This window comes from Heptranchias perlo, chromosome 4 (assembly GCF_035084215.1).
Source record: "Heptranchias perlo isolate sHepPer1 chromosome 4, sHepPer1.hap1, whole genome shotgun sequence".
In the NCBI taxonomy this organism is placed as follows: Eukaryota; Metazoa; Chordata; class Chondrichthyes; order Hexanchiformes; family Hexanchidae; genus Heptranchias; species Heptranchias perlo.
The window spans coordinates 135,612,237-135,626,302 of record NC_090328.1 but is presented as its reverse complement, the minus strand read 5'-3'; the positions used below and the strand labels follow the sequence as shown (position 1 = coordinate 135,626,302).

Sequence of the window (14,066 nt, the reverse complement as noted above, 5' to 3'; positions counted from 1 at the left end):
TACCTAGACTGTACCTGAACCAACTCCTCTATAAAGGCCGCCCATTGTTCAATTACAGTTTTGCCCGCCAATCTTTCATTCACATTTACCCGGGCCAGATCCGTTCTCAACCCACTGAAATTGGTCCTCCTCCAATTAAGTATTTTTACTCTAGATTGCTCCTTGTCCTTTTCCATAACCAATCTAAACCTTATGATACTATGATCACTGTTCTCTAAATGCTCCTCCACTCACACTTGACCCACCTAACACTTCTCCCGTTTCTAAGTGTTGTTTTGCATGATGTTCACACAACAGCACTAACCACCATAAGTCATTACTACAAGTTTATTGAAGATACAATCAACTTTAGCAGAAAAAGGTTAAACATAGAAACATAGAAAATAGGAGCAAGAGTAGGCCATTCGGCCCATCGGGCCTGCTCTACCATTCAAAATGATCATGGCTGATCGTCTAACTCAGTACCCTGTTCCCGCTTTTTCCCCATATCCCTTTAGCATTAAGTTTGAGGCTTATTTAACCAAGGTCTTAAATTAACTCCAATTCGTTTCAATTTTAAACCCTACTAAAAGTCATGACAGCTCCCATTAATGAGTCAGGAGTAATCATTTTCAGTGCAGGCCAATGATAGATGGCTTATTTCATTAAAGGCTGCAGCAGGTCATGAGATTAGAGCTTACTTCTCATTGGATCTTTTATCTAAACAGTCACAGGAAGTCACCCTGTTTTCTTGCTGCACATCATCGGTATGGTATAAAAGCATGAAAAAAAATCAAAGAAGGAGTCAGATAGCAGACTGTGAGGCTTTTCGGATTACTGTTGATGCATCATATTATGAGTAGTGCTGACACGGAGTTTCTAAGAGAGGTTGGTTCAGTTCACTTGCAGCCAAGTTTCTTCTTCTTCTGCGTAAAGCTAACATGGAGACCGTGAAAACAATAGCAACCAACACGAGAGCTGCCACAATCCCCACCGTTATCATTTCCAACAATGAGAGTGTACGATCTGCAGACGATATGCAAAGGTAAAGTCAAAAATGTTTGATACAGTCCAAATTGAGCAGATATTCATCAAGATGCACCTATGGCAATGATTATGCAACTTCAAATGTACATTATAGAAGTGAACTTTGATGTGCAATTGGATATACACACACACATACATACACACATACTACCTCAACATCTCAAAAATACTTCACACAAACAAATTCTTTGATGTGCAGTGACCTATGCAGACAGTGAAGTACACAGATATTTAGAAACTGGAGCTCAGTGGGCCTGAGAGCAGGTTACTCACTCAAATCAACCAAGAGATTCTTCCTCCTCCTGCCCCCCCCCCACCCCCACAACATATTACCAGATTATTAACTGGTATTTTAATTCAACATGCTAAATATATTTAAGATTACATCAGTTGATAATATTTGATCATTTAACAAACTCTGCTTGGTGACAGAAAGATAACTCTGAGCCTGAAAGCCAGAATGATTTTTTACTGAGAATAGAAACTGCTTAATAAGCCTGTTCAACATTACTCATCATCCTTGAAGATAAAAATCCTTCAAAATTGACACGGGTGAGCAAAAAGTAATTGTTTTCCAAAAAAACACAACAGCAATGTTTAGTACTCCGAATTAAGGTTGAACATTGCCACAATGCACTGATAGATTGCCGCTAAACTGAGGCGTTTTGGGATATAAATTCACCCCTGCAATTCTCTTGAGTGAATTTCTGATGGGAGTACTTCATAGTTAAGACAAGTTAATATACCCCACTATTGTATACTTTCTAGTGCTAGCTGCAGTGTATCATTAGTCGAAGGGTGAGAACAGGTTGCTTGGTCATTGTCTCAGGTGGGGAATGATATGCAGTACAGCCAATGTGAAACTAAATTCTGCTGATTAATTTAAACCAACTAGACACTTCAAAACAGATTAGAAAACAGTTCTGGAAAAGTAGATACAATTTCCCTTTGAATAAAAAAGTACCATTCCTCATTATCCCCATTTACTGGTGATCCGCTTAATCTGGTTCTCCATCTTAAAACAGTGGTGCCAAGTATTGAATTCTATTAACCTGCACTAATCAACCTGACACAAAACTTGAAAAGGTAGTAAACAGTGAGGAGGATAGTGATAGATTTCAAGAGGATATAGACAGGCTGGTGGAATGGGCAGACACGTGGCAGATGAAATTTAACGCAGAACGATGCGAAGTGATACATTTCGGTAGGGAGAACGAGGAGAGGCAATATAAACTTGAGGGCACAACTCTAAAAGGGGTACAGGAACAGAGAGACCGGGAGATATGTGACAAATCTTTGAAGGTGGCAGGGCAGATTGAGAAAGCGGTTAAAAAAGCATACAGGATCCTGGGCTTTATAAATAGAGGCGTAGAGTACATAAGTGTGGAAGTCACAATGAACCTTTATAAAACACTGATTTGGACACAACTGGAGTATTGTGTCCAGTTCTGGGCACTGCACTTTAGGAAAGATGTGAAGGCCTTAAGAGGGTGCAAAAGAGATTTACTAGAATGATTCCAGGGATGAGGAACTTTAGTTACGTGGATAGACTGGAGAAGCTGGGGTTGTTCTCTTTGGAACAGAGACGGTTGCGAGGAGATTTGATAGAGGTATTCAAAATCATGAAGGGTTTAGACAGAGTAGAGAGAGAAATTGTTCCCATTGGTGGAAGGGTCAAGAATCAAAGAGCATAGATTTAAGGTGGTTGGCAAAAGAACCAAAGGTGATATGAGGAAAAACTTTTTTACACAGCAAGTGGTTAGGATCTGGAATGCACTGCCCGAGGGGGTGGTGGAGGCAGATTCAATCATGACCTTCAAAAAAGGGAACTGGATAAGTACTTGAAAGGAAAAAAATTGCAGGGCTATGGGGAAAGGGCAGGGGAGTGGGACTAGCTGGATTGCTCATGCATAGAGCTGGCGCGGACTCGATGGGCCGAATGGCCTCCTTCTGTGTTGTAACCTTTTTATCATTCTAATTGTATTGGCTTCTGTACATTTTTAGATTTTACATCAAACCAATATAAAAAGGCATTAAGGTGATAAATAGTAGAACTATGAAGGGGATAGGGGCATTTTTTAAAAAAATAAAGAAATCTTTCAAGTGTACATATCTAGACAGAGGCATTGCAGCTCCAGTTTTTAAAAAGGTTAGGCCTGGACAAAAACTGTACAAATTATTAGAAATTTTATAAGCTAGATGCTCAAGATTGTTCCTCCTCCCCCAGCTCCCCCCCTCCCCTCCCAATAATAGAAAGTAAGTAGATCATTTCACAATGAACTTACTTGGCCATTGAACTTCATAGGTGTAGCCAAGGTTTTCAGGTGCTGTCAAAAACATTTCTACATTGGTTACAGGAGGCCAAAAGGGAACCATATTGTACCCTCGGTTATGTCCTATGGGAGCATTTTCAAATGGAAAGATAGATAAATCTGAAAAAAGGGAGGAGAATAAAGTGGTTTAATCAGCAGCAAGGCACAAACTAGGTGCAGTGGACAGCAATATTTTATTGTATTGCCAAAAAGCAAAATACTGCAGATGCTGGAAATCAAACAAAAAATGTTAGAAACACCCAACGGACCAGGAGAGAACAGATAAGGGGCCAGAATTTTCTGTCCATGAACTTTTGCATTGGAAGTTACAGCAAATTAGAGATCCAAACAGCACAGCGCTCTCTACAAGGCATCTGGGATCTGTGTGAACAGGGCAAATAACTGTGCATCTCCCTAACTAAATCAGATTGAAGAATCATTAATGAGCAGTGCAGAGTCTGAACCAGGAAGTTTAAGTTAGAATAGTGAATTCAATGTTAAATCAGGTACAGAAAGTGAAATAGAGTCATAGTCATAGAGTTATACAGCACGGATAGAGGCCCTTCGGCCCATCGTGTCCGCGCCGGCCATCAAGCCCTGTCTAATCTAATCCCATATTCCAGCATTTGGTCCGTAGCCTTGTATGCTATGGCATTTCAAGTGCTCATCCAAATGCTTCTTGAATGTTGTGAGGGTTCCTGCCTCCACAACCCTTTCAGGCAGTGAGTTCCAGACTCCAACCACCCTCTGGGTGAAAAAGTTCTTTCTCAAATCCCCTCTAAACCTCCCGCCTTTTACCTTGAATCTATGCCCCCTTGTTATAGAACCCTCAACGAAGGGAAAAAGCTCCTTAGTATCCATCCTATCTGTGCCCCTCATAATTTTGTACACCTCAATCATGTCCCCCCTCAGTCTCCTCTGCTCCAAGGAAAACAAACCCAATCTTCCCAGTCTCTCTTCATAGCTGAAGCGCTCCAGCCCTGGTAACATCCTGGTGAATCTCCTCTGAACCCTCTCCAAAGCGATCACATCCTTCCTGTCGTGTGGCGACCAGAACTGCACACAGTAATCCAGCTGTGGCCTAACCAGTGTTTTATACAGCTCCATCATAACCTCCTTGCTCTTATATTCTATGTCTCGGCTAATAAAGGCAAGTATCCCATATGCCTTCTTTACCACCTTATCTACCTGTTCCGCCGCCTTCAGGGATCTGTGAACTTGCACACCAAGATCTCTCTGACCCTCTGTCTTGCCTAGGGTCCTCCCATTCACTGTGTATTCCCTTGCCTTGTTAGTCCCTCCAAAGTGCATCACCTCGCACTTTTCCGGGTTAAATTCCATTTGCCACTGTTCCGCCCATCTGACCATCCCATCTATATCGTCCTGCAGACTGAGGCTATCCTCCTCGCTATTTACCACCCTACCAATTTTTGTATCATCAGCAAACTTACTGATCATACCTTTTACATTCATATCCAAGTCGTTAATGTAGACCACAAACAGCAAGGGACCCAGCACCGATCCCTGTGGTACCCCACTGGCCACAGGCTTCCAGTCACAAAAACAACCTTCGACCATCACCCTCTGCCTTCTGCCACTAAGCCAGTTTTGTATCCAAAGTGCCAAGGCACCCTGGATTCCATGGGCTCGTACCTTCTTGACCAGTCTCCTGTGCGGGACTTTATCAAAGGCCTTACTGAAATCCATGTATACCACATCCACTGTGTTACCCTCATCCACACGCCTAGTCACCCCCTCAAAAAATTCAATCAAATTAGTCAGACATGATCTTCCCTTGACAAAGCCATGTTGACTATCCCTGATTAATCCTTGCTTCTCCAAGTGGAGACTAATTTTGTCCTTCAGAATTTTTTCCAATAATTTTCCTACCACTGATGTTAGGCTCACTGGCCTGTAGTTCCCCGGTTTTTCCCTACTCCCCTTCTTGAATAATGGTACTACATTAGCGGTTCTCCTGTCCTCTGGCACATCCCCTGTGGCCAGAGAGGTTCTGAATATATGTGTTAGAGCCCCCGCAATCTCCTCCTTTGCCTCACACAGTAGCCTGGGATACATTTCGTCCGGGCCTGGGGAAATAGAGGGAAAGAAAGAGACAGAGAAAAAAAGACAGGAAGTAAAAGTAAAAAAAGTATTTAAATATAAAAAAAACTCCAACAACAATTAAAAGAACGAGACGCCACACATAAAAGTTAATTTTCAGTGCCAGAGAGGTTGTTTGGCAGTAATTCTTATCACGCCATTAGAAGGGTTTCCTAGACTGGAATGGACAAGCCCTAACTTTTTGTGTCGCGTTTAGTTTGTATCTACCACGTAAGTACAGGAACTTCATGCCGTTCAATGTATTTGCATGGTGAGTCAGAGGGCGAGATGCCGTTTTCATGAAGCTGATGGAGGGGCAACACATCTCAGGAGCAACTTCCAGATTTTCGCATTTAACTGCGCATGTGTGCTCGCCATAAGTTGCTGTTTGATTTACACATAATTACTGGTGAGCGCTGTGAGTCTCTCCGTTATTTTCACAGTAAATTCAGGACCAAGATTTTTTGGGTATGGATCCTTTCTCAGAACTGAAAGATATTATAGAAGAACAGCATTTAAAAAGGAACGGGACAAGGAGAAGGAAAAAACAACACAACCACAGGAAAAGAAATAAAATGACATGTTGAGTGCTCGACTGGAGAACAGGAGATGGCTAAAGGGCAGAAGTGTTATGATCTGGTCAAGCAGGACATGGAGGAACAAGTGTGCTGACTTGCACATAAAAGTTATCACAAAGTTTAATGCTGAAATTACATTAAAATCGGATTTAACATATGCTCATAACTACGTCCAAGCTCTACTTGAAGTCTGTGCAAATAGATATACAGCAAAAAAAAAAATCGAGCAAACATTAAAATTAGATTGTGTTATATTACCTGCATTACTCCTCTTCAACCACTCATCAAATATTGCATCAGTAAATGTATGCAACAACACAAAGATAGGGTCATTTGGGGACAAGTGGGTTTGCCCACCAGTTCCATTAAGAAATAAATGTGCCAGATTATGCAAACTGCGAACTGCTGGATCATACCTTCCTGAAGGATCACTATAACCTAGAAGACAGACCACAAACAGTTCAAAATACAGAAAAGGTTTACGACGACTGCATATTTCAGATCATTCCAACCTTACACAGGAGACCTGGTATTGGAGAAGTTTGACATCAAATAGAGAAACCTCATCTCTAGGTTTAGTTTATTCACAGATTCATGTCTAAAGGATTGTATATAATAGAACCTTAAACATGGGCTCCAATAGGCAATAAGGAGCAGTGGGCTATGATCATCCCAAAGCAGACTACAATTCCCAGGGAACAAGTTCTTAATGTAAAACAATTATTTAGCTGGGGTGGGGGTAGGGAAAACAAGTAGGAGAAAACACAATGATCAGACTATAATTTACCCTCATATCCCCCTCTCACCTTCCAGGTGAAGTGGATGTGAGAATATATGGAATAGACTCTGAGCACAAGCAGCTAATGCTATCAGAAGCAGCTCCCTTTTGACGAAGAGAGCTGGATAAACTTCTTTAGGAACAGGATTGAAACTTATAAGAATAAATGCAAATGATCACATGCCCTGTGATCGTTTCTGGTACAGGACAATTGATGCGTCTTTTGAGGAATGCAAATGGTGATGGTTGACTAATGTGTTTTATGAGATATTCTTTAAAGGTCAAAGAGAATTTTCAGAGCTTTGGCCCGTGGTTAGTCAGCTCGTTCAAGATCTCAAATGTGTTCGGCAGGTTTGCAGACTGTGCAAATTCTATATGAAAGAAACATATTGGAGGGGCCAAATGACCATTTTCTCAAACTATACTTTATAGTCTTTAAATATTAGGGCTCAGGTACCAATCTGCACAATAAAAAATGAGAACATGTCACATCTAATTAATCCCATACATTGGTTAGTAAATTAATTACCAAGCAGAAAGCATCATTATCATTTATCTTGTTTACGTTAGCACTAGGAGCTCTGCGCTGCTGCATTGTATAACTTTGCAATTGGGCTCCCTATACTTAGAAGTTGAGAGTCTTGAAGACATTTTCAGTTCCAAGTAATGTTATAAGTTTTATAATAAAAATAACAGGATGCATGAATGTTGAGATGCACGGGAATTAAACAAACATTCAGTTTTGTCAGGAAGTACTGCAAGCATTTTGTTGCTCATTAAATGTATTTCCTTCCAGTCTAGAATGGGTGCTCCCAGTTGCCCATAGTTGCAGACTATGGGCATAGGCAGAACAAAAATAAAATCTTAGCCACAATTTTTACTTTGGGCGTGGGTGGAAAACTGGAAATTGATGAGCTGCCCATTATACGCCCCTACCCATTTTTCTTTCCATTTCTTTAAGCATTGATGGCCATTTATTGTGGTAGAACCACTTACAAAACCCCTTATTTGAAGCTTTCTTTAAAAATCAATAATTTAATTCACAACACAACTTCACAGTTATTCAGTGGAAAGAATGGAATGAAGTGTTTAATCTATACAGTTGAACAACTTTCCGTGACCCTTTTACACTTCTATTTTGTTTATGCTCTTTTTTTTAAGAACCAGCTGACTGTTGAAAAATAGAGTCCCCTCTCAATATATAAAAATAAAACCTCATTAAGGGCGTTTTTGTAATTTCATGGTTTGAAAAATCCAGTTCACGCCAGAACACAAACTTTAAAGCTAACAATCCAATACATGTGAAATTAAACCTTACAATAATATTTTTGGGAAATCATAAAATCATACAGCACAGGAGGTGGCCAATTGGCCCATTGTGCCTGTGCTGGCTCTTTGAAACAGCTATCCAATTAGTCCCACTCCCCTGCCCTTTCCCCATAACCCTGCAAATTTTTCCCCTTCAAGTATTTATCCAATTCCCTTTTCAAATTATTATTGAATCTGCTACCATCACCTTTTCAGGCAGTGCATTCCAGATCATAACAACTCGCTGCGTGAAAAAAATTCTCTTCATCTTGCCTCTGAATTTAAATCTGTGTCCTCTGGTTACCGATCCTTCGGCCACTAGAAATAGTTTCTCCTTATTTACTCTATCAAAACCCTTCATAATTTTGAACACCTCTATCACATCTCCTCTCAACCTTCTCTGCTCTAAGGGGAACAACCTCAGCTTCTCTAGTCTCTCCACATAACTGAAGTCCTGTATCCCTGGTACCGTTCTGGTAAATTGCCTCTGTCATAAACTGGATCACCGGGTGGTGAAGGATAGAATACAAGAGCCTGGTCTTCAGTTGCTTCCAAGCCTTTATTCACAGAGCTCCACATTACAACCACACCACACCCTAGATCAGCTCTCTTATAAATGGATAGAGAATTTGCAATTGATACACACCACCTGAATACAATTAACACTAATTGATATAATCACATGGATACAATTAACACTCTGCACACTTTGTAAGACCTTGACATCTTTCCTAAGGAGTGGTGCCCAGAATTGGACACAATACTCCAGCTGGGGACTAACCAATGATTTATAAAGGTGATTTATAGCATAACCTCCTTGCTTTTGTACTCTATGCCTCTATTAATAGAGCCCAGGATCCCATAAGCTTTTTTTAAAAAAAAAGCCTTCTCAACTTGTCCTGTCACCTTCAAAGATTTGTGTATGTACACCCCCAAGCCTCTTTGTTCCTGCACTTCCATTAAAATTATTTACTTTATATTGCTTCTCCTCATTCTTCCTACCAAAATGGATCACTTCACACTTCTCTGCCTTAAATTTCATTTGCCATGTGTCTGCCCATTTCACCAGTCTTGTCTATTTCCTCCTGAAGGCTGTTACTGTTAGAATTGGATAGCCATGTGGTGAAGCATAGAATACTCGAGCCTGGTCTTTGGTCGTTTCCAAGCCTTTATTCACAGACATGCCCCTTACACACCACCCACACCCTTGATAAGCTCTCCTATAAAAAGGATAGAGTCCCCAATTGATACCTATTACCTGAATACAATTAGCACTCATTGGTATAAATCATAGTTACTATCCTCCTCACTGTTTACTACAATTCAGAGTTTAGAAACATAGAAAATAGGAGCAAGAGTAGGCCATTTGGCCCTTTGGGTCGGCTCCGCCATTCAAAATGATCATGGCTGATCGTCTAACTCAGTACCTTGTTCCCACTTTTTCCCCATATCCCTTGATCCCTTTAGCATATATAAAAAAAATCTTTCTCCTCCTTGAATACATCTGATGACTTGGCCTCCACTGCCTTCTGTGGTAGAGAATTCCACAGGTTCACCACCCTCTGAGTGAAGAAGTTTCTCCTCATCTCGGTTCTAAATGGCATACCCCGTATCCTGAGACTGTGACCCCTGGTTCTGGATTCCCCATCCATCGGGAACATCCTCCCTGCATCTAGTCCTGTTAGAATTTTATATGTTTCAATGAAATGACCTCTCATTCTTCTAAACTCTGATGAATATAGGCCTAGTCGACCAAATTGCTCTTCATACGATAGTCTTGCCATCCCAGGAATCAGTCTGGTAAACGTTCGTTGCACTCCCTCCATGGCAAGGACATCCTTCCTCAGATAAGGAGACCAAAACTGCACACAATACTCCAGATGTGGTCTCACCAAGACCCTGTACAACTGCAGGAAGACATCCCTGTTCCTGTACTCAAATCCTCTTGCAATGAACGCCAACATACCATTCGCCTTCTTAATTGCTTGCTGCACCTGAATGCTTGCTTTCAGCGACTGGTGTACAAGGACACCCAGGTCTCGTTGCACCTCCCCTTTTCCTGGAAATGTTACATTCCGTTCCCTCATCCAAATCATTGATATATATTGTGAATAGCTGGGGCCCAAGCACCGATTCCTGCAGTACCCCACTAGTCACTGCCTGCCACCTGGAAAAAGACCCGTTTATTGCTACTCTTTCCTGTCGGTCAACCATTTCTCAATCCATGCCAGTATATTCCCCCCCAATCCCATGTGCTTTAATTTTGCACACTAACCTCTTGTGTGGGACCTTATCAAAAGCCTTCTGAAAATCCAAGTACACCACATCCACTGGTTCTCCCATATCCTATTCTACTAGTTACATCCTCAAAAAACTCCAGTAGATTTGTTAAGCATGGTTTCCCTTTCGTAAACCCATGCTGACTTTGTCCAATCCCGTTAATGCCTTCCAATTGTTCTGTTATCACATCCTTTATAATAGACTCTAGAATTTTCCCCACTACTGATGTTAGACTAACTGGTCTGTAATTCCCTGTTTTTTTTCCTCCCTCCTTTTTTAAATAAATAGTGGGGTTACATTTGCCACTCTCCAATCTTTAGGAACTGTTCCAGAGTCTATAGAATTTGGGAAGATGACCACCAATGCATCCACTATTTCCAGGGCCAATTCCTTTAGTACTCTGGGATGTAGATTATCAGGCCCTGGGGATTTGTCAGCCTTTAGCCCCGTTAATTTCCCTAGCATTATTTTTTTTTACTGATACTGATTTCTTTCAGTTCCTCCCTCACTAGACCCTTGATTCCCAAACATTTCCAGGAGGTTATTTGTATCCTCCTTTGTGAAGACAGAACCAAAGTATGTGTTTAATTGTTCTGCCTTTTCTTTGTTCCTCATTATAATTTCCCCCATTTCTGACTGTAAGGGACCTACATTTGTCTTTACTAATCTTTTTCTCTTGACATAGTTATAGAAGCTTTTACAGTTTTATGTTCCCTGCTAGTTTACTCTCATACTCTGATTAAGAGGGGAAAAATCTCTGTTCTCCTTTGCTGAATTCTAAACTGCTCCCAATCCCCAGGCTTGCTGCATTTTCTGGCAATTTTACGTGTCTCCTCTTTGGATCTAATACTAGCCCTAATTTCTTTTGTAAGCCACGGTTGAGCCACCTTTCCTGTTTTATTTTTGCGCCAGACAGGAATGAATAATTGTTGTAATTCCGGCACACGTTCTTTAAATATTAGCCATTGCCTATCCACCGTCATCCCTTTTAGTAAAGTTCCCCAATCTATCCTAGCCAAATCACACCATATACTTTTGTAATTTCCTTTATTTAGATTCAGGACCCTAGTTTCGGATTCAACTACTTCGCTCTCCATCTTAATGAGGAATCCTATCCCGTTATGGTCGCTCTTCCCTAAGGGACCCCACACAAGATTGTTAATTAATCCTTTCTCATGCACAATACCCAAACCAGGATCGCCTGTTCTCTAGTTGGTTCCTCAAATATTGGTCCAGAAAACAATCACGTACACACTCCAGGAATTCCTCCCCCACAGTATTATTGCTAATTTGGTTTGACCAATCTATATGTAGATTAAAGCCACCCATGATTATAGTTATAACCTTCTTGCATCCATCTCTAATTTCCTGTTTAATGCCCTCCCCTACATCTCCACTACTGTTTGGGGGCCTATAGACAACCCCCACCAACATTTTCTGCCCCTTGGTGTTTTTTAGCTCCACCCATACAGATTCCACATCGTGATTTTCCGAGCCAATATCCTTCCTCACTATAGCATTGATTTCCTCCTTTACTAACCGCTACCCTACCTCCTTTCCCTTTTTGCCTGTCCTTCCTAAATATTGAATACCCCTGCATGTTCAGTTCCCATCCTTGGTCACCCTGCAGCCATGTCTCCGTAATCTCAACTATATCATAACCGTTAATATCTATCTGCGCTGTTAATTCATCTACCTTATTGCGAATGCTCCGCGCATTAAGACACAATGCCTTTAGACTTGTCTTTTTAAGATTGCTAGTCATCTTAGTATTATTTTGCACATTGGCCCTATGTGTTTTCTCTGCCTTCCACTATTGCTTCTTCCCTTTCTGCCTTTTGTTTCTATCCTTGTTTCCCCCTCCTCTGTCTCCCTGCTCAGGTTCCCATCCCCCTGCCATTTTAGTGTCATTGGTAAACTTTTAAATTATGCCCTGTATACCCAAGTCCAGCTTATTAATAGATATCAAAAAGAGCATCAGTCCTAATACCAACGCCTGGGGAACATCATTGTATATTTCCCTCCAGTCTGAAAAAAAACCGTTGACCACTACTCTGTGCTTTCTGTCCCTTAGCAAATTTCCTATCCACTGCCACTTTAATCACATGGGCTTCATTTTGCCAGTAAGTCTACCATATGGTACTTTATCAAACTCTTTTTAAAGTTCATAAACACATCAACCACACCACCTTCATCAAACCTCTGTTATTACATCAAACAACACAATCAAGTTAGTCAAACAAACACAATTTGCCTTTAACAAATCTGTGCTGGCTGTCATTTATTAACCCATATTTTTCCAAGTGGCCAATAATTTTGTCTCGGATTATTGTCTCTAAAAATTTCCCCACCAACGACATTAGACTGACTGGCCTGTAATTGCCAGGATCATCCCTCTCCCCTTTTTTGAACAGGGGTATAACATTTGCAATCCTCCAGTCCTCTGGCACCACTTCCACATCTAAGGAGGATTGGAAGATTGTGGCCAGAGCCTCCATTATCTCCACCTTCAGCTACCTAGGATGCATCCCATCTGGACCGGGTGACTCTTCTGCTTTGAACGCTGCCAAACCTAAATACCTCCTCTTTATCTATTTTTATCCTATCCAATATCGCTACTACCCCCTCCTTTACTGTAACATTGGCAGCATCCTCTTCTTTAGTGTAGATGCAAAGTATTCATTTAGTACCGCAGCCATACCCTCTGCCTCCACCAGAAGATCTCCTTTTTTGTCCCTAATCGATCCCACCCTTCCTTTGACTACCTTTTTAATATTTATATGTTCATAAATGACTTTTGGGTTCTCTTTTATGTTACGCGCTAATCTATTCTCATACACTCTTTGCCCCTCTTATTTCCTTTTTCAGTTCTCCTCTGTACTTTGTTACATTATGCAGGTGTGTATAATAAATATCAAAGAATTGGTTTTACGCACTGCATGTACCATGAAATACAATTAACTGTAACCACATGCTGTATAAATCATAAGCCTATAACTTGGGGCTGTGTTAGAAACTGTTGCAGGCACTCCATAATAAAAACAGAAAATGCTGGAAAAGTTCAGCAAGTGAGGTAGCATTTGTGGCAAAAGAAACAGAGTTAGGGCGACATTTTAGCACCCGCTATCGGGTGCGTTCCTGGCGGGGGGGCTCCGAAAATCGGGAAATCCCGGCGCGGTACCGGAGCCTGCCTTGAACCCGCGCACTTCCGGGTTCCCCGCTGACGTGCGCGCACAGCCCCCGCTGGTGGGAATCCCGCAGGCAATTAAAGCCAGCGGGGTTCCACTTGAAGGTATTTATTTAGGTATTTCAGGTCATTAACTGACCTGATTAAAGGATTATGTGGGATTTTAGAGCAAACTGGGACTGTTTCCCACACTGGGGGAAACACTCCCAGTTCAAATGGACGTGTTGCAGCTGTCAGCCTCTGGCAGCTGCAAAGGTCCATTTGACAGGTGGGGGGGGGGACCCTCACTCATTGCAGGAGGCCACTCTGTCACTTGGGACAAAGTTTGGCCTCCACCACCCTCCTCCTGATAGTCAAAGTCACCAACCTGCACAGTTACCCCGGGGTCCAGAGACATGTACCTACCTTGCGGACCCCCTCAGATGTACATCTTGCGGATGGGGGCCGCCGTAGCTGCAGTCATGACCTCCTCGGAGGGCGAACAGCATCATTAGCCT

The 14,066-nt window shown here is 41.7% G+C and overlaps 1 protein-coding gene across 1 annotated transcript in view; it reads right to left on the bottom strand.

The window, feature by feature from the left end:
- Positions 1-313: 313 nt before the first annotated feature.
- LOC137321290 (5,6-dihydroxyindole-2-carboxylic acid oxidase-like) overlaps positions 314-14,066 on the bottom strand; it is a 36,263-nt gene continuing 22,510 nt past the window's right edge. Inside the window, exons 4-6 of the mRNA XM_067983656.1 lie at positions 6,275-6,454; positions 3,312-3,458; positions 314-1,005 (exon numbers count right to left, since the gene is read on the bottom strand). Of these exons, the coding sequence (XP_067839757.1) occupies positions 833-1,005; positions 3,312-3,458; positions 6,275-6,454 (500 nt within the window). The 3' untranslated portion in view covers positions 314-832. The remainder of the gene's footprint in view (positions 1,006-3,311; positions 3,459-6,274; positions 6,455-14,066) is intronic.